Raw genomic sequence first — 21283 nt, 5'->3', positions numbered from 1 at the left:
TAGAAATGTCCAAATAGATTACTTCATATTCGATGTTATGGTGTAAAGAATGATTTTAACTTGCTGCCTGCTAGTTTATCAGTCTTGTTACTAGGGATTACTAGATTTATAGATTGAAAATTATGTGATCCTTGCCGTTGCATATGTTTTCATCAATGTAATTTTTTTAAAAATGTTGTTTATTTTCAGAATGGAGTTTTAGTAAAAGTAACAGAGACTTGTCCGCCATTGAACTGCTCAGAAAAGGATCACGTTCTTCCAGAGAACCAGTGTTGCAGTGTTTGTAGAGGTAAGTCAGACTATGCATGCTTGGAAGGAATAGAAGTTGCTGATTCAACAGGGGGATACACTGGAAGGAACAATTCCTTTTTAATGAGATACGAGGTACCTCTATAAACCTGAGTCTATAATTAGCCTTCACATAAAACCAGTATTTGATATTTCTTTGGGTAGAAGACTTGCCAGATACAAAGCTGTAATTCGTCCGAATTAGAGAGGGAAGGAGAAAAGGAAGCGTTAGGGGAGAAATGGCCCAGTATCTCTTAAGAATCCCATTAGGAAGAAGTTATGTTTGAAAAAGAGATATTTTATATTGCTTAAACTTGTAACGGCACTGAACGTACAGGGTTTTGGAAATGGGTTTTTAAGCTTTTTATTTTAAGATTACAATAATAATATTAAGATTCTAGTTTGATGAATATTGAGGTTGATTTGGATCTGAGCACTCTCAGGACTCATTTATTAATTAGGCTGAACAGGTACAGAATAAAAATGAAAAAAAATAACCCTAGAGCCCAGAATGCCAGTTTTCCTCCTAGCAGGGTGTTGAGATGCAGGTTCCTCTTGCTTGTTCCCCTTAAGCCCTAGTGAATCCTGGTTGCATGCTGGACTGCTGAACAAGCAATAGCTAAAATCTTAGTTGAGGAAATCCCCTTAAGTGAGGAAAATGCAGTTATCACAAGGCTAGAGATCTCAAACAAGCTTTCTTCTTAAAGTGTGTTGTAATCAGTGAGCTGTTGGGTGAAAGGTGTTAGAATAATCGTTCGCTGTGTATGTCTGTATTGTACCTCTGTTCCACACCTCTCCCTTGGTGCTGAGTCTCAGCTGAGCTTAAGGGGAGCCTGGTCTCTCTGAGCCGGATTTGTGTGTCAGCCTTTAGGGGTGCACCTCAGAAATTTCAAGCAAGAAGCGTTAGACATGTCCAGTGTTGGATGGTTATCGGGGCCTGCTAGACTACTTCTCTTGCCTGTTTATAAAATCCTCTGGTGTCATTGTAGATGCTAATGAAGGGGCTCTGAATCTCTCCCTTACCCGGTAAATATTAATTAATAAATACGCATAGTTAAATATTTACTAAGGCCTTGAACTTGCAATCATATGCATGTGGTTGCAGGGGCCAGCATGTTTGAGACTACTTGCTGGGTCATGGTCTAAGAATATACACATTAATTTTTTAAGCGGTTTCTAGAAACATCTGTAACTATTTAAGGAAGCAGTAAATGTTGCTGCTTTGTCCCTCAGAGGGCTTGATGTCCTAATGATACTTCTTAACAGATGGCCCAGTTTGATGTAGTGCAGTACTGAAAAAACTATCTTCATTACTTAAAAGCATTAGAAATCTGAAAGCTTCAGAGTTGATGAGGGACAAGTTCTGTAATTATTCAGTTCTATATTATTGTTAATGATAGGTACTCGTTTTAGATATTCATCCCCAAACTATTTTTATTATTTATAAAGTAGCATGAATATGTATACTTATGCGATGGTCCCTAGAAGCAAAGGATGGAATTGTACTTTCACTTCCTATGAATTCTGATATATGGTGCTTTCAAATTGATACATTAAACTTCCACTTCAGTTCTGCTTTAGCTGACTCCTAAAACAGTACCGCCTCCTTTTGTATTTCATCTTTGCTCTTTAAAATTCTTTTGAAAATTACGCTTAAAGATGTGACTAATTTTGTCAACTTTACAAAGGCATAAATTGAAGTTAGCACCCCTAAATGGCTTTTTATATCTTGAAGTAGAATATATGCTGCTTGACATTTTTGCTTCAGTTGCATGCAACCCGAATTGGTAGTATATAATTTTATCAAATGTAGAGTGATGGTGTTAAAAATGGATATTTGTTAAGAGTTCTATTTTTGGTATGGGTTTTATCATGCAAACAGGTGCCCTCTGATATGGCAAGCAGGCCGTAGTTTCTGGTCCTGTCCTGCGCCAACATATTCTTTATTGGGAAAGGAGAGAGTGCTGCTCCGTTTTGCAATAATGACCTCTTTCAGAGACTATATTCAGCTTTTATTATTGAAGCAAAAGTAGTGAGGAAGGAATAGTGTAGTAAATATAGTTCTGAGTAATCAGGGTGTTTACTGGAAGCCCACACGGATCATTTGCACGTCATGTGCAAATTTCACATTGTATGTATGATGATACAGAGAATTCTTTGCATTAGCCCTTGGCTAGACCTTTAATTAGTCAACAGGATGATAAGTAAGCATTTACTAGTAATGTTAAATGAGAAGAATAATTCTGTGTAAGGTTTATCAGTGCGTACTAGTGACTGGTAGGTTTTGTTTTCCTGTCAGTCTGTGCTTGCTATAGTATCTAGTGGTTGAAACAGAAAACTACTTTTGAATTTCATGTTCTGTAAAATTATAGAATACCTTTTCTGAATTGGGCAAGGGTGGGAGGTTTGCAGCTTGTGCTTTTCTAGCTGCAGCAAAGGAATTTCCATTTAATGAAAGGATAAATGTGAGGGATCAACAGAAGGAAAAAAGCACGGAGAAATACGGAAATTTCATGATGCTGTGGTATGAGACTGTAGCCTCTTCAGGGATCTCTGTAATATCTACTACAATAATAGACGAGTGCCTAAAATAAAATAGGGTATGCGAGGGAACAAATAAATCTGTGGTTTTTATGGTGATGGAAATTGTGAGTCAGCAAAGGACTGAGTTGAATACTGTAATGTACACCGCTGGTGGGCTTCCTAGGTAGTCATTATTATTTGTAAATGGTTAGAAAAGTAAAGACGGGAAATAATACCTCTTCTTCCTCAAGTTTGCTACGTGAGTTTGTAGTATAGCAAAAGTTAATATTTTGCTAAAACCAACTTCTAGATTTCAGTAAAACGATTGTATAAGGGGTACAGCAAGGCAGGCACAGTATGGAAGAGCTCTGCTGTACAATGACAGCTTAGTTTTGTGATTTGATGTACTGCATGCGAAAATGGGCCTCACCAGATCTGTGTATAGATCTGTCCTTGAATCTTACGTAGAGTATGTCTAGTTTTGCCCTTCATCTGTGTGCTTTAATATAAATGTCTGCTTGAACTATGTGGCTACTTCATACTTTTCGGCAGGACAGTGTGGTATTATGAAGTTCTCTTTTTAGGCTTACAGAAATTTTAGTTAATTTTAAAATTTTACAAAGAATCATTGGGTAATAAAATATATTTTTTTATTACTTTTTGAGAATCAGTCATTTTTCTTACAGCATGCCTGCTACATTTTTTTATAGCCCAGGGACAAATCTAATACAAAAAAAATAGTGTCATAAAAGCGTTTTATTGTTCCCTTTAGCTGTTTTTCTCCTTGCCAAAGAGAGTGTATAATTTTGAAAGAGTGGATTTTTCCTCTTTTGAATGAGTGATTGAAATAAAGTTTCATGAGAGAATTTTTATGTTGTTATGCTCACAGTTTCAGTACGTAAGAATAGCCTTAACAGCTCTAGCAGCTTCAGTCATGCTCTCCTTAAAAGAGAAAGTGTGAGGAAATAATGAGGTAGCGAGAGCTGTTTGGTTTCTGGAGAAAGTAACTTTTATTTGCTGTCCTGTAATATGGTTTTGTTGATGGTTTGAGGTTGACTGCTGATTCTGATTAACAGGAAGTGCAGAATCCTACTGGTGAGCTGAAGTGTGCGTTTTATGGCAGGGGAGAGCATTTAAATCTAAAAGTGGGGCTTCTGCCACCCTTACTTGTATTGCTTTGTTCTGTTTTAAGGATGTTTTTATTCTTGCGAGTAGAGGATGAGGAGGCTCTTCAGTTAGCGTGGTTCTCATCTCTCCCTCTCTAGCTGTGAAACTGAGTTTTGCTTTTTCAGAAATCGAATGTTTCTCATTCATTGCTGTGAGGTATGAGTTATTTCAAGTTTTTAGTTTTATTAAGATTTAATGGAGGTTGATAAATATGAATTAGTTAATTTCTAAACATAGTTATAACGTTACTTAGGATTTAGAAGAGCTTTATATCTGAAAAAAATTATCTTTATAAGCTTGTTAGGCTGTGCAGTGCCATTGTTCTAAAGCACACAAGTACACAGTATGTAATAAAGGCTGCATTGATAGAGCAGCTTGAAAGAATTTATGAAGTTACTGTTTTATGTCAGACCACTGAGTTTTGGGGCCACAGTCTCTGAAGGTGTGAAAACTGCTGTTCAAAGTGCTTCATTGCTCCTGAGTCATTAAAAAATGATTCAGATCACGGAAGGGCATAATTGCTAGCGCAAGTTTGATGACTCTTCCTATGAGTTGTCCCCCAGATTTACTTTGGGCATTTATGTAGTAACTGTGGGGTTAAATCATAACAATAGTAAAGATTTTGAGGTCGAAATTACCTTGGACCTTTTGAACATTGCTAATGCCATTAATGGAAGCATCGTCAGTGGTTTTTTTTTTTTTTTTAGAAGTCTCTGAAATGTGAAACAGTGAAGTGTGTATTGCTGAAGGGTAGCTTCTTGAACAGCAAGAGAACAGGCGGTTTAGAGTTTTTTGAGGTGAACAGCTAGGGATACTGTAAGAAGTACAGAAAGCATTACAGATGTTACAAGGAAACGCTCAGAAAATTGGGAGGCACGTTAGTGTTGCCCATAAAAAAGTAGGAAGAAACATTGATTCCAGCTGTAGTCTTGAATGAGTTCTTGCATTCTTCAATCAATAATTAAGCCAAATTACCAAACATGTTAGGCACTTAAAAAACTGGATGACAGCACAAACCAGCTTAGCATACTGCTCTGGAAAAGGGGATTCTGGGAACTGGAACCTGAAGATGTTGAGGACCTTGGAAAAATAAACATCAATAAAATGTTTAATTTTAGATAATCTGACTTGGGACCACTAAGCCCTAGCCAGTTGTGCAGTCCCTGATGCTGCAAAAGTTATAGTTTTATGTCTGCTAGCATGAAATCTGATCTTTTTCATATTTGTCTTAATACATTTATTAATAGTTATTCTGCAGTTAAAAGAAAGAAGTAGAAAGATACAAATATGTTCTTTAAGAAAAATCAGAGCAAACATTTCAGCAGCCTTGATAAGGAAGAGAGCAATGTTATCAGAAATGTTTGGGGAAGGAACAGAGGTCATCAGGCCCATCAAAAATCTAAACACACTCTTCAATATTTAATTCCCCTGTTGGTAGTATCTAATTGTATCTTGAATGACTTTGAAGGGCTGTTGTGCACATTTATGACTTTGTGTGTCTGTGTGTGGGGAAAATGGTTTCTGACATCTGTTCTGAATGTGTTTATCTGTAATTTTAATTCATGCTCACTTGCCTTGTCATCTGTGTTGGCCTGAAATGAGTTTAGATTATCAGAACTATTTAAGATTTTGTGCGCTTCTGTCAAATTCTCTCCAATTGCCTGCCTGCTCAGATGTGATGATTCTATTTTAAGCCATTTCTTATATTTAGAGAGGAGCTGACTGTCTCAGATAAGACTTTGCTGGGTATTCTGAAGTCTCGGTAATTCAGTTTCTTCACCTGGGCAATCAGAATGCGTGCCCTCTGCTAGCTGCCACCCATGGTTGAGATTCAGACATCCTACTGCAGTATCAACGGGTGGTTTTGCCATCTGTGTAGATATTTTAAAGGAACCCTGTAATCCATTTCACACCAAACAATTAATAAAAATCAGGCATTTGTATTCTTTTTCATTCTGCTTGCTTGGGGATAAGTAATTGCTCTGGTGAGTAGATTGGCCATGAATAGATTGATGTTTAAGTCTGTGCTTAGGTCCCTCCCTGTTTAGTCAGGAATATAATCATGATCGTCACAGTCAGTGGCCCTGGGTACATTCCCGATTGTTTTGCTGAGTAAGAAAGATTTAAAATATTTGGCTAAATTAGGCATTGAATTGGTATTGTTAAAGGTGAGAAGAACACGGCTAGCTTATTTCTTTGTTTTACAGTCCAAGCATGAGATGGCCTTTATTTGCCAGAAGAGCAGGAAGAGCACTCAGGCCCAGTATGAACTAAGATAAAGTAGATAGCATTTTATTCCTTTCTTGCTTCCAGAACCCCAGCTGGGCAGAAAGTAGACCAGGGTCTAAGAAATGCAAGAACGAACCACGCTTCCTTGATACGCACCTCTTGACTCTTTTGAAGTGCTAAATGTACGTCTTCACTGCAAAAGAAAAGCACTCAGAAAAGCCTCTGATCCAATCAATGGTATGCCTAGTCTGATAGAGGCACAGTGAACCCTTACTCTTTTATGCCATTAAGTACACTTTTTTTCTGCTGGTTCACCTTAAATTAATTTGTTCTGTAAAAGCTTGGTAACATAGAGTGTTGTGACACCGTGCTTGCTCTTAACAGGAATGGCTTCCAGTTTCCACTTACAGAGGTATTGTACAAGTTTTGTGAAATGCTATGGGAAATTGAAGTTGAGTCACTTTTAGTCAGCATTTTTTAAAAGGTAAACAGTGTTTCATGGGACTTGTATAATAATAAATGCCAAGGCAATCTAGGGATGTAGTAGGTGTTCTCTCATTGTGTGTTCCTAATGATCAGAACAATGAAAAGTTCTTTAGAGCCTCTAGTTACGCAAGTTACAGAACTGGAGTGTTACTTTTTTTCTTTTATGCTCTTTTAACAGCCTTCAAGCTTTAAAACATAAGAAAGAGTCTGATTCTGAATGGAGACAGTTCATATTTGAGTTGATAACAAAGGAACAAAAGCAATAGAGTTTTTTTCCAGAGAATTTTTTAAAAAAGGTGATAGCTTATAGTGGTACAAAATAGATAGTTAGGGTCGTCGTCGTATCTACTGATGAATTCAGAGGTGGCAAATAATCAGGGAAGAATTCATAGGGCTATGGTGTGATACTAAAAACCAATCAGCAGCTTGTGCTCGGGAGAAAGTGCTGTTAGAGAAGAGCAGTTGATCTGGGACTTGGGACTTGTCATGAAAGTTAACCCTGAGAAGCCATCCCTTTGGCCAATTGTAAGTGTTAAATTTGCCATGAACTGATCACAAGGTGAAATATTAACTCACTGTAATAAAAGAAGCCTAGAAACAAAGCGGTTTTTTTGGTGCAGAAAGTTGTATACTGTTGTAACTAAAAGATTCTGAGAAAGATGAAATATTTTTTACGGGTTTGGATGAGAGGGAAATGTAAATAAATAAATATTAATAAAACATCCTAAGACAGTAGTAACAATCCACACTGAAATGTGGTATTTTTATAGTGCCTAGCTTAACACACTGATATGTTACATTGGTTCTGAGTAGTAGTATCTACCAGTAATAATCCAATATAAAACTAATACTGTGTATGAGTTCAAAGGAGAATTATTAGTCTAAAGAAGCAGGAAATAGATTAAGATGTCATAGTCTTAGGGGAAACAGTGACAAAGAAAATGTTATAAAATTTGTTGCCTCTTGGATATTATCTAGAATGCCAACAGAATAGTAATCCTGCTTGGGGAGAATAAATTAGATGCTGAATGGGTAAGTTTGGGGAGATGGGTTCCAGTGTTCAGTTTCGATTATGATTATAAAGGCAAAAATGAGAAGTCAAATACTGTGATTGCATAAATGGCTAAAGACAGTGTAACTGCACCCTTTTTTACCAGTATAAAATGTACCCAGGCTTGATGAGGCTGTATCTGGAATACTTGAGTGGGTTTTACCAGACTGTAAAATGAATGAAGACTAGAAGGGATATCTGCAGTTTTCATTAACAGAGTTCGCTCCGTTTCGCAAGTTGAACTACAATGAAAGAAAGAGCTAACCGAGCACAAGGAAGATAACTCGGTTGGTAATAAAATTAAACCGGAGTTTAAGTGTAGAGTTGGACGCTGACACTGAGATAGTATTCTCCTTGCTAACAAGTGTTACATCTCTTTAAAAACAATCATGCAATCCAGTGTTAGATGATCAAACTCATAAAGTTGGAGTGCACTAAAATGACAAAATCTGAGTTTTAAATTAGTAGATGACTGAAGTGCATGTTAAAAAATAAAAGAACCCTCAGTGAACAACAGCTTCAGGATAGCCCTGTGAAAACGTGCTTACTGTAGAGGAAAACTATATTTAGTAAGCTAAAATCTTCTGAAGGTCTTTAAAGAATATCAAAGCAAGGGATATGAACGAAGACCTGAATCTGGCGTTTAGATCTTAGAAGTCCGGGTTATCTTTCTCTTACTTGTCTTTAGGAGATGTTAAGAAAGGTTAGGATCAGTGAACTAGAACTAAAGGAGTTTGCTCCTTTATGACCAGGCAGAATTGGCGGAAGCGGTTCTTGTATTCATATAAGCGTAAGCTGGAATACAAGTAGCTGATGGTGTGACTGGATTTCTGGTTTCCCTCCTTCCAGGAGAGAAAATACAGAAAATACAAGAAGTACAAAAATGACTGTTTATATCTCAGGTAAATAGATATTGACTCTTGGATATCAATAGAGAAAAATTCATCAAAAATACACGGATGTGAGGGGGGAAAATTCCTGTTGTCAAATTCTGTAAGGTATTTAGTTGTCTCTTAGAGTTCTTCCAGTGGAGTGCCTTTAAAGAGGTAAAGTTGCAATTACTTTCACTTTAGACTTCAGCAGAGAGATATTTCGAGACATCTTGGAGAAGCATTGAAACTCAGGAAGAAAGAACTTCAGCCAGCTGTGCCTTTATAGAGTGAAGTGGTAAAGTTCATTGTGTTTTTAGAAATGACTTTGTATGGGATAAAAGAAACCGTTCACAAAGAAACTACTGAGAATTTGTCAAGGAAAAAGGAGCGATTAATAAAAATTCTCCCCTACAAAACATGATGCATGGATTAATTATAAACTGTAGAAACAATCCAGCTAGCTTTTGATGACAGAACTACAAGGCAGTGTATGAGGTTGTTTTGACTACCAGTACAGTTTTATGTTCTAACGCAACGTCTCGTTTTTGCTCTTCTAAAAGCATGTGTGATTATGTGTAATAAGAGAATTGTGAAGGATTTTTTTTGATATTACACTTTATTATCATTTTGGTGTAAGTTAGTATTACACTTCTTGGCAACTGGAGATAAGGTGGCATTTTATCCTACGTGGGTTCAGTGGACTAACGTATTGTCATGGCTTCCTGCTTTGAAGTTATCTTTTCTCCTGACTAAAAGTAGCCATACAAATATATTTTTGAACAAAATGGTTTTACTGAGAGTGAATTGATGGAAGACTCCAAAAAGCCTGTGTGCAGCAGATGGGTTTATAGAGAGAATTTCTGGAACGTAGCATGCCAAGTTTTTCAGAGTGATACAGTCAATGTATATTAAACTAAAATATCTGAAATAAATATGTTTTAATATACCAGGTTTCATATTTCTTGTGTTTCAGGCCATAACTTCTGTGCAGAGGGACACAGATGTGGTGAAAATTCAGAGTGCAAAAACTGGAACACAAAAGCTACTTGTGAATGCAAGAATGGTTATCTCTCTGTCCAAGGGGACTCTGCGTATTGTGAAGGTAAACAAAATATTCAAAGACCTCTCCCCTTAATAACCTGCTCAGAAATGAAGTATTAAATAAATGGTCGGTGAATTAATTTCATTGCAAAGTTCAGTTTCACGATAGTGAATATCACAAGGGCCCTTTTTTTGTTCATAAATATGGATTGAAGATTACAAGTGGTGCTGGACCATGCAGATTACCTGTCTGTGGGCATACTTCATTGTTGCAGTTGTGCCTTGGTAACACCGCAGCCATGCTGTCGTTACAGTTTTTAAAATACCGTTTTTCAGACAGTAGCACCTACCTTCTAAAATGTTTTTTGGAGAACAACATCTTTAGAAGATGCATTAATTCAGGAAGCGGGAATTCTGCTGACATTTGTGAGAAAGGTAAGTGTGAAGGTTGTACTGAGGCTTGAATATAGAAATGATGATCTGCGGCCCTTCCTAAAGTACTTCTGAGGGCCTGGTACTCTACTGAAATGGTTTTCCTATGGTACAGAAGAGACCTATTTCTTAGAAGAGTGTAGCTGAGGTACTTCTGTTGATATATTATTCCATCACAGGAACGAATGCAATGGGGCGTTATTCTCCTCCTTTTTTCTCTGTGTTTTCTCGAGCTTGCTGTTATTCGTAGCTATGATATACTTATTAAAAACTAAATTGATGGATCAACATGTACCACGTTCCTTCCTGCCTCTTTATTGTGGGTTATTTTAATGCCCTTGTACATCAGGCTGCAATATTTAATCTTTTGGCTATCATAGGAAGTTTTTGAACAACTTTGTAAAAAAATATTTCCCTAGGTTCTTTTTCCAATAGTACTGGTGATGGAAGGGAGATGGCATTTTTGACAAGCTGTTAAAATGTACTGTGAGCATTGGAGGACAGGATGAAAGAATAAAAAAGACATGTATGGACTGGGCTGAAATGATCCCACTTTCATAAAAAGACTTTTTAGTGTATGTAAGTGAATAGGACTACTTTAAATAACAGTTTATAAAGCTGTTCAGCAAATTGCAACTATAAATCTCCTGGTATTTATTCAGTTCTCTACAAACAAAAATTGGAATGGTCCTATATCTGCACTTTGACTAACTGGGAAAGCAGTTTACGCATTTCTTTTAAAAGTAGGCAGCAGATATACTGTATATAGAGAAACTTTTGTACAAAAAACTGTGAGAAGAGCTGCTCTATGTATACTGCAAGGATTACTTAGCAATCAGAAGACAGTAACAAGGCTCTTTATTAGCAATGATAGAGAATCCAGTATTTGTTCTTTTTTAATGTTTTATATAAAGAGTCAGTGCTTAGTGTTTTTATTTGCCCAGTAGCAGACCGTCCCTTTTTTCCGCTATGGATAAAAATTAAACATCTTAACTCAAATAATTTTGGAGTTGTTGGCAGTGCGTTAGTGGTAGTGGTGGAGGAAGAAAGAGCTTTTTGAAGAAATTAGTGGGAATTACAACATATCTGGTCTATATTGCGTTACATTTTGGGTGGGCAAGTCAAATCCCTGACTTCTGTGCACATGGGTGAAACATGAGGCAGCAGAACACACACAGCTGCTTTTTCCGCCTGAGACCGTGGGATAGATGAACGAGGCGCTTTCTGTGTGTTACGAAAGTTTAAATTTGCTAGATGGAGAGTAGTTCTTAGCAGGTACCATGGAGAAGAGAAGGCCCTTTAGCAAGGGGAACTGCACACTGACAAATTGATTAGGCAAGAGGTGACTCCTTTCAGCCCTGTGAGGAGCTTCCTTTGACTCCTCAGAACGGTTTTCTGCCAAATTTATTTCTGTGCCTCTTTAAACTCATTTCTGTCATCTGGGTGTTTCATCTGCTAAATAAAATCATTTCATAGTTGGCTGTATAATGTTCTCAAACACATGCTGAAGCTGTAATTTAAATGAGGTCAAAGGCATATATCTGAAGGTACAACTTGGCAGGATGTTGGTGTAGTATAGGGGTGGATTTTTTTTTTTTTTTGTGGAAAACAAGTAAATGAAGCTTGTAATGAATGAAGGAGTTAAGTGGAGATTCTCTGCGTTCTGTAAAACCAATGTATTTCACTTATTTTTACTTTTTTTTTTTTTGCCTGTTTTTTATGTATTTTGATTTAGAGCTCTGCGAGTTAGTTGTCTCAGTGTTTGAGCTTGTAAAGGAAGAGATCCCATTCTTACTTATCTTTGGTTTGGAGAACGGTATCATTTCCCAACACAGGTGTATTGGTTAACTTAGATTCATAAGGCTATCAAGCTCTCAACCTCAGAGAGAGAAAGCTTGAAACCTCAGGATTCTGCTGCTATTTATTTTAAAAGTTAAACCACATTTAATTTCCTTGTAAGTTCTAAGTGTGTTCCAGAGACATACAATGGTCTTTACTGGTTTCTGTTTCTTCTCCTTTGAACTTGAAGATATCAGATGTAGTCAGGAAATTCTTTACAGAAAAATAGATACGTAAATATGCTGGAAAAAAATCCATTCTGAAGATACTCAAATTAATTAAAGTTTGTTTAGAAAATGTTTTGTTTTCTGAAAGTCATATAGAAAAATAATAATTGCAAAATGCAGAGGAAAAAGATGTGGTTTTCCCCAGAGAAATCAAGAAAAATTAGCCTTTTAAGATAAGTGATTTAGTTCCAAATGCAAAGACCTTGCTATCGGAATGCTGTAATGAAAAACAAAAGTAAAAGTTTACTTATGATGCAAAACACAGGAACAAGAAAATCTTTTATCGTACAATGTGGCTTCTGTTATGGTTCTGGAGAGGAGAGCTTTGTAAAGCCTACTTTTAATGTAGGCTTCGTAAAGCCTACCTTTAATCCTTTGACTCATCGTATCATGTATGTAAAGCTGTTTAATGTGCGGAACTTTTCACGAGCACTTTAAACTGAAAAACAATAAACCCAGCCCTGCACACAGCCATCAGAGTAAAAGTCTGCTGGCAATCCACTGACTTTCCACAGCTGATGTTTTTCCTGCTGTTATCAAGTAGGTTGAATTTTGTTGAATTTTCCCCCCCTTCTCTGTGGTGATTTCATTGCAGCTGTTTTAATTTCACTGCATTGTGGCTTGGGAGGTGACATTAGTGTTATGTGGTATCGTATAAACCTTCTGCGTGGCAGTGATGTATGACTGTGGCTTTGGAAGGTGTCTGTTGACTTGATTTCTGGATCAGCTTCTAATGATAGTCCTTCCGTTTGTTGTACTCTCAAAAAACCGGCCTCACAAGGTGTCTGCATTTCCTGCAATCAATATTCACTGTTAACTAGAATAATAACCTTACGTTCTGTGCTGCATAGGTACGTATATGCGTAACTGTACATATCAGATACTTCATGAAATTACCTGAAGTTAAGAAAATGGGACAAATGTTGATAGCAAATGACTGTTCATTGCAAATGCACTGAGTTTTTCTCTACCCTGAAACTGTGGGAAAAGGGAGGGCAGGGGAAGAATCTAAAAATGTTACAGTCAAGATCACCATCTCTGCCACAAAGACTACCTCAATGGCAGCACTTCAGTTAGAACCAAGTACTCCCATGGAGACTTAAGAAAAAAACCACAAACCAAAAACCCATAACAAAACAAGAAAAAAACCCCAAACCACCCACCCCCCTGCCAAAAACCCCAGACAAACAAAACCACTTACCCAGCCTTTTTATAAACATGTGACTTGGTGACAGGTTGTGTGGGTGTTTTTTTTATTTATTTTTTTTAAGGAAGTTCACAATTTCTTTGTCAGGTACTTGTTAACCTACTTTTTAAGATTTTGGTTACCTGACAGTGTCAATTTTCAAAGTCCACTGATGTCTGTAGTCCCGTTTGTCAGTGAAAGTCCCTTCTCCTGGTGATATAGTGCAAATAATACATTTGTCCTGCATAGTGTTTTCATAGAGAAAGACTTTTTATTTTAAATGATAATCTTAAGCATTGCATAAACTCAAATTCGTCTTTTATAAAATGATCAAAAGGCAGAAACTTGTCGGTCTCCTGCATTTGTGGGTTTATGGACTCTAACAAATGAGATTGCAGTTTCCTTGTGCTGTGAGCTGCTGGTGGAGGAGGCTGAATTAAAAACAAAATAAATCCTTCTCCCTGCGACATAAATGCATACGTTCAAAGGCAGAGAGGATGTACTTGCTAGTGGACAGAAAGTTTTCAAACAAAATGTTAAAATTTTTATACTGAGAAGATTTGGGAGCTCATTGGAAGATGCCTTATATGACTCTAGATGGATTATTTGTGTTATCAAAATGGCTTTTATCTTTACAAGTGAATTAGTTTCAATTGATATTCCAATACCAAACCCTGGAAAGTGAAATTATTTGCCATTCCCTGGAGTAACTTTAGTTCTTTTGGTGTAATGTGATGCTGAGTTTTATATGAAAATAAATTTTAATTTCTAATAAGGTAAGCATATGTTTTGGAGTTATTGTAATGAAGTGTCATAAATAATTATGGTTCCAAAGAAATTCAGCCTTGCAACTGTCAGGTCATATGTTAGTAACTTGCATTTGAATAGATTTACAATCATTGCTATTAAAGGAAAAAAAATCCTCTTTGCCCCTTCAGAATGTCAATGAAACCGCTGTGCTGAGGCTGTTGAGATTTTTTTTTTCTTTCTTTTTTTTTTTTTTTTTGTTTTTCACATGGAGGGATTGGGGATGCCATCTCCCCTTCAGCAAGTGCTCTTACATGGTAGGGTTGTTCTTCTGAGTTGTACTGGACATAGTTTGATATCTCGCATATAAACTTTGCTTTTTGCCTTTTGTTATTTGCCAAGAATAGGCCGATAATTTCTGATACGGAATGAAACAATACTGGCCTAGTTCACTGTCTTTAAGCAGTTCACTGTCTCTCCAATCTGTATTTGCATTCAGCCTTCAAGACAGTAACTTAGGGAGCTTCTGCAATCAATATCTCTTTGTGTGTCCACATTCCAGGTTCCAGGGGTGCGTTTGTGTATTTTTGACTTTGTAAGGAGGGGTGGGTAGGAGCAGAGGTGGAAAAGACTGCCTCTCTCTTGGACAACCTCTCTAGGAGGTGGCATAGAGTTTGAGTGCCTTATAAACTGCTCTTTCACAGCCTTCACTTCTAACTACTTTCTAAAAATAGAACTTTATCTCATTTTTAGATGGGTTAATGAAAAGCCCAGTGACATGTTGCTGGCTACTAACTGTAGCAGAATCTGACTTAAAAGCTGACTGATAGGAAAAAAAACAACAAACACCTGTATGTTCCTGCTGGGTCAGCGTCATTGTCTTTACACTACAATGACCCTTTACAGTAAATTGTCCCCATCACATGTTCCATCACTGAAAGAGGGAGAAAGCCATGCCACAAATGGTTACGTGATAAGTATGTACTAACCCTTGTGTGCGGAAAGAGCTTTTGCTGCTCTTTACCCATTTAGGCCTTGTGTTGATCCTGATATTGCCAAAATTCTTCCTCTGAATTACAATGCAGTGTGGCTCCTCGCACATTTCTGCTGGCGTCAATGAAGAAAGGAAAAATTTGGAAGAGTTTGTGGCAGTTTAGACCAGGTAAGTGCTTGCATTGAACAGTTGGCAGCAAAGCAAAGAAAAAATTCTGAGTTGTTCTTGTACCAATGATCAGAAGTTTGCTTGTGGTAGAGCTGGACTGTAAAATTCTGAGAAATATTAGTATATGATGAGGTAGTTTTGCTTGGACTTGAATGGAAGCCACTTACCAGTACTTTTATATAAGTTGCTAAAAACTGGGGACTTAGCTCTTAAAGCTTAGATGCTGAGGTGTTGAGGTTTTGCCTTTTTTAAAATCTGGAACGTAACTAGAATTGTTCAAAAAATGACACGTGTGTGTTTGTGTCTGTGATGTGTGCCTATGCATACATGCAAACCACTTTTCCTCTTGGCAGCACAAAAGGCTTTAGTTACCCAGGATCTGACAGAATAGCAACTTTCTCAGTGTGAAGACTGCAAGGATTACACTTAAATTGTGTTTTAGGCAATTTGATGGAAATAATAAATGTGCATTTGAGTCATAGGGTCCTTTCTGTGTTACGGAGCCCAGTGATGTGTTTACTTTTAAATTTGATCCATTGGCCTCGGAAGAGGCCCTGTATATGGGAAAGGGCTATGACAAGGCAACAGGCTCTTAGCTGTGCGTTAGCACAGCTCTGTGGCCAGCTGTTTTCAGCTGGAGGTCTGCTCACTTCAGAGAGGAACTCAGATGAGGTTCCCTCCTTCCTCCCCAAAAGTACTGTTGTTTTATCAGAAAGTAGAAGAAATGGTCTTTTCTAGAGGCTCTTCCTTTCTGGTAACAAAGACCATTAACGATTGAAGCTGACTTAAAAATCTTTTGGGTAGAATAGCGTTAAACAAGCTGTCTCTGAATGCTCTCATGGACGCAGGATCATCATAAACCCTAGCTTCTACTGTGAGAAATATACAGAGTGGGCTCAAAAACAGTACCTTCAATATACCTTATACAGCTGCTTTTACTGAGCACTCCATGAATATTTGGGAGACGCTATGGGATTAAGTACTACAGCCAAGTCCAACTAGCTTCAATATCACACAACAGCAAGAGCAGTACATTTGGAGAACACGATTTTAAAGCTCTAGCAAATGGAAATGTCAATCAACATGAGATAAGATTACTTTGGCTGTCTTTTTCTTCCGTTATGATACCTGTTTTGTAAAGGACATCATTACTCTAGAGTGTATCACTAATTGTTTTTCACTGCCTGGAAGGTGATTTCTTTTCAAAGCTAGTGGATGTTCACGATTTAAGTTGACAAGAAAATTCAATAACGAAAAGTATTAACTGAAAACCAAATGCCAGTAATGGACCAGCAGGTTTTTCCTGGATGGCTGAGCAAGTCTTGTCTAGCATGATTCGGAGAGTATTTCTGGAGTGGGTTCTGGTTGTGGCTGGGCAAGTGCTGCATTTTGAACAACTGTGTACCTGGCGTTCGATGGACCCTGTATAACCAAATGTAACTCTGAAGTTAGCACTGCTTACAAAAGGGGCTTGCACTAGAAAAGCTCCAGAGGTAACTTCCAACCTAATTTTTGTAGTGATTCTATCTCTTATCCTCTAACATGTTTTGTGTTGAGAGGACTGGGGGGACGTTAGATGCTCTTGGCACTCTATGTACCTTTTGCAGTGCTTGGGGATGCAGAGAGGGCAACTGTTTTGCACAGTTGAAAGTTTTGAAAAAAGAAAAAGATAGTCTCTTTTAAATGCCAATACATGTAAACATTTTTTGAGCTATTTGAAAGAGAATTGACGCACAGTTTTGCTCAAACTGTCTCTCCGTTGCTCTTAAAGAATAGCTTTGCGGGTGTGGAATCCCTTGTCCAAATGGAAGTTCTCATAGCCAGTTTATAGATAACCTCTTTGGATTGGGCTCGACTGTGACCATATGAAAATGCATGTTGTAAATTGTGTCATTTACCTGCTTCAAGGTCTCTGCGGCAATATGCTGGTAGAACAACAGATCCAATTTAAAGGCTGTCTAAATGTAGCTATAAAGTTGTCATGGGCAGGTCAGAAGAGGGAAGGATGTGCACTTGTCCTACGACAAGACCTATTCCAAACTGAAATGAACACCCCGCATCAGTTTCAGGAACACAGGAAAACCCGTGATTCACTAGAGGGACCCATGTGAAGGACCCATGTAGAGGACTCTGATCTCAGCCTAGGGAGTGTTGAGTCCTGAGGTAATGGACGTAGCGAAGTATGTGTAGAGAATAATTTTGCTCAGGTTTGTATATAGATGTCAGGTATCTTGGGGAAAAATGGCATTAAACTTCTCAGGAACGTTCTCATTGCTGTGGTGTGTCAAAGAAATATATATTTTAACCGTTTTAAGCAGTTTCAACTGCTTCTGTACAAGTGGGTCTGAGGCTCTGGTGCTTCTGGAACACATGCTGAGCCGTAAGCAGGTAGGGACCCTGTGGGACACAGTGGCGCTTTGCCTGCCCGCAAAGCCACAGCATCCCATCTTGGGAGAAGGTAGCAGAGAAGAATGTTGGTACAAAGACAGTGAAATGGAAAGGCTAGGGGAGAGGGTTGCTTTTGGAGAGCCAGGAAACTTAACAGTGTCCAGGGTCAAATAGGTCACAAATACAGCAGCTTTGCTGCATCCAGAGAAAGGACATCTACCAGATGTTTTGTGTTGGCCAGTTGTATGATTAAAATTATAAGCTTTGACTTACCTAAAGTTAGTGGCAAAAGAAAACCAAAAAAAAGGGCAACAAACCAAACAACCCCCTTCTCCCCACAACTGTTAATTTTTTTTGGAAACTACTGAAAGGAATTAAGTTTTTATCCTTCAGTCAAAAAAAAAAAAACTAAATGGAAAAATAATCTGGTTTCTCATAAAAATATTTCTTTTTTATTATTTTTAATAGAAAATGTGTTTTTCTCTTGGTAATAGCATAACTGGGGGCTGTTCCAGTAAATATTATCTGTCGTCTTTTTCCTTATGTGGATATATTTTGTTTCCAGTAGATGGAAAAACAAAATTGGTTCTGAAAGTACAAGAGTCTCAAAATCCATGACAAAAACTTACTGATATGGTTCTGGGTATTCAAAGCTAATCTGCATATAAAAATAAAGCACAAAAGTTTAGAAATCATCGGAAAAGACATTACTGCTAACCTATGGCTTTTCTATATAGTTAACCCTCTAATTTCTTTTTAGGATTTCGGCATGCATATTTTGCCATTTCTCCTTATGGCTTTTGTTCAGATTAATTTGGAATCGAGTTGTACACTGGTTGTAGAGGGTGTGTCTGTATTAAATGTAAACCATTCTGAATTTATTAAGAGGCATTGAGCTTTTGACATAATGCAGGTGTAGTACGGTTACACTGGTGTATAGCCATTTTAATATCTGTGTTTCTGCTCACCATTGAAATTGAGGCATATTTGTTTTATATATTTGTATTAAGTTTTATTTTCAAATAATAAATAAATTCCCCTTTTTTTCAGTGAAATTCATTTATGGAAACACATGTATAAATTTAGTGACGAAAAAGAGCAACGTATCTTCTTAGTGTATTGCATGAGGAGCTACATTTGAACTGAAACTAAAAATAAGACTGCTTTGTCCAATTGCACTGTCCTAGTACGAAAAGGAAGCTTTATCTGGGCCTTCACGGATGTAGGATCTGTCTGTTTCCTGGTGTATATCTGTGCAAGTTTCTCTGTTTTGGTTTGCTGTCAGGAAACTGGGATAAAAGTGTTAACAAAATCCTTTGCTTTCTTGCTGGGGTATTGTGAGGTTTACTGGATGAAGGTAATTGGTAAGGGACAGCAGAATAATACCAGAAAATAGACTAAGTGTACAAAAGTAAGCAAACTGCTTATGTAGTAAGAAATAAGTTGGCTTTTTTTCCGCATTTTTATTTATTAAATGTTATTGCCAGCTGAGGAAAGGCATTCTGTAAAATATTCACGTACATATTTAATTTTTAGAAAGATAATTCCTCTTATTCTGTAAGATTTTTGACAGACAAATCAATTTCATTTAGGTAGGTAGCTGCCTCTGAAAAAAAAACTCTCAAAAAGTGCATTTTTTTAAGACATCTATCTCTACTTAATCATCTGCTGCTTTGTACCTTTGAGGCTGGAGAAGAGAGTTAAAAAAAGTTAGAATGAGACTTTGATTCAAGTAATCGAAATTAGTACAAAGGTATGTACAGCATCTACAAAGATTACTCTTACATTGATGTTAGTTTCCCGTTGATTTGCTGACTATTACAATAGTTTTAGTATTCACGTTTTTTTACAAAAAGATACCTTACCATTTTTCCAGTTAGCATGTCTGTTCTTCATATCTAAAAGGTAAATTTCAAAATACCCTTTGGGCATTCTAGAAATTTTTTCACCGTCTGCTCTTCTTAGCACTTTCTTAATTTCCACCTTTCATTTCTAGATTAGACATCTCAGTTTTCCTTCTCACTCTTGAGAGTTTCTGGTTAGTTGCATTTTATTAACCTAATTTTTTTTGGTATTGGTTCTGTTGAGGATGTCGCTGTGTTTTCTGTCTTGTCCTGAACTCCCTCGCTGCAGCTGTATATGCCTCATGCCAGTTGTCCCTGTAGGGATCACTGTGTTTCAGTAGTAGAAAATGATTTTCTCTCTATTTACGGACTTAAGAAAGTGCTTGAAAATGATTAGGATGAAATTGGCTATATTAGATGTTAAGTTAGGCTTAAATATTCTCAGTTCTAGTTCTGTTTTTTCTGTTGATCTGATTTCTTTAAATATGTTCTTGTTGTGCTTAATGTGCAGTAAAATGAAACAAAACAAACCCTTTCCTGTGAAATGCAAACTCCTGTTTATCTCTCATCTCCCTTAGGATTGTTCACCCCTCATCTTCATTTTCATTATTTTGTTTCCCTAATTCTTATGACTCATATTTTCCCTTCAAGCTTTCACCAGAGAATGCGTCTGTACATATTGGTAGCTATTAGTGCTGAGATAATTATACGAATACACAGTAGCATCTTCAGACGTGAATGTGAGTTAGTGTTAGCTCAGAGATACGCTGTGTTTTGCAAGAAGAGAGAAAATCTAATTTGCAAAGAGTTTGCACTGAGAAATTTCTGTTGGCCTCGCGGCTGGCTCTAGGCATAGGCAAAGCAGGTGGTTTCCCGGGGCAGCAACCTTCCGTCATGGCAGCTTGGCCGCGAGCTTCCTCTCTGCTTTCCGTATGTCGGAGCCCAAGGTGCAGGGCCTAGTGGTGCTCCTGCTGCCCAGGGGAGAGATTATAAAGTAGGGCCTGTCATCATGGTGGATGTTCAAGAAGCAGCTGTTGCCATTCCCACTTTCTCAGTTTCCTCAGGAGCGGATCACTCGGGTCTTTGCTTCCTTGCTTTCCAGTCCCCCATCCATAAGGCAGTAAAACTCAGTGTTGTGCAGAGTTGATTCACTGCTTTGCGATGTCATGACTATGCTGTTCGTTGGCTTATGTGGGATGCTGTGGCAGCCTGAAATTGTTGCTGATGCATTCCTGTTTCTAGGTATAGGAAGGGTCCTGATTATTTTCTCCCCCTCCTTACCACTAGAATTTGAGCATTGTTTTCCATTGTGAGTTTTGTAGGCAAAACGGGAAGAATTTTGCAGTCTTTCTACAGACTTGTATTGTAACTTAACTGACAAAATGGAAAACTGGGCAAGCGTATGGGAAGATCAAGATCATTGCTAGATATTAGAATCTGTGTAACCAACAATCTGTCTGCGATTCAGACTCTTAAGACACTAGTCTTAGAGATGCCAGGTTCATGCACATGAATAATTTTTCAGTTAAGCACTCTGTTTCACTGGAATTATGTCTATTAAGAACCACAACATTGGTAATGAAAAGTTTCCTCCATTTATTTGGGCACAAGTGACATTAACCTTTGAATGTCAGGCCTTCTGCTCTGTTCTGGAGCTTGCTTTAACCCGTTACCCCTTAGGTGACTTTATTTGCTTTGTGGCTTTCAGTCTAGCTAGCTGGATCAGTGCTATTGTGAAAAGGTCAGCAGCGATCTGAAGTGCATTCAGTTTGTGAAAGAAGGTAAGGCAAAATGTCCAGTC

General features: G+C 37.7%; 1 protein-coding gene across 6 annotated transcripts in view; it reads left to right on the top strand.

The window, feature by feature from the left end:
- Window positions 1–21283, top strand: part of NELL1 (neural EGFL like 1) — a 293578-nt gene that overhangs the window by 83490 nt on the left and 188805 nt on the right. For all 6 annotated transcript variants that reach the window (XM_074586318.1, XM_074586317.1, XM_074586314.1 and 3 more), the window contains exons 11-12: window positions 190–289; window positions 9590–9718. In XM_074586318.1, coding sequence (XP_074442419.1) covers window positions 190–289; window positions 9590–9718 — 229 coding nt within the window. The remainder of the gene's footprint in view (window positions 1–189; window positions 290–9589; window positions 9719–21283) is intronic.

This window comes from Larus michahellis, chromosome 4 (genome assembly GCF_964199755.1).
Source record: "Larus michahellis chromosome 4, bLarMic1.1, whole genome shotgun sequence".
Taxonomy (NCBI): domain Eukaryota; kingdom Metazoa; phylum Chordata; class Aves; order Charadriiformes; family Laridae; genus Larus; species Larus michahellis.
This window is presented reverse-complemented; position numbering and strand designations above follow the sequence as displayed.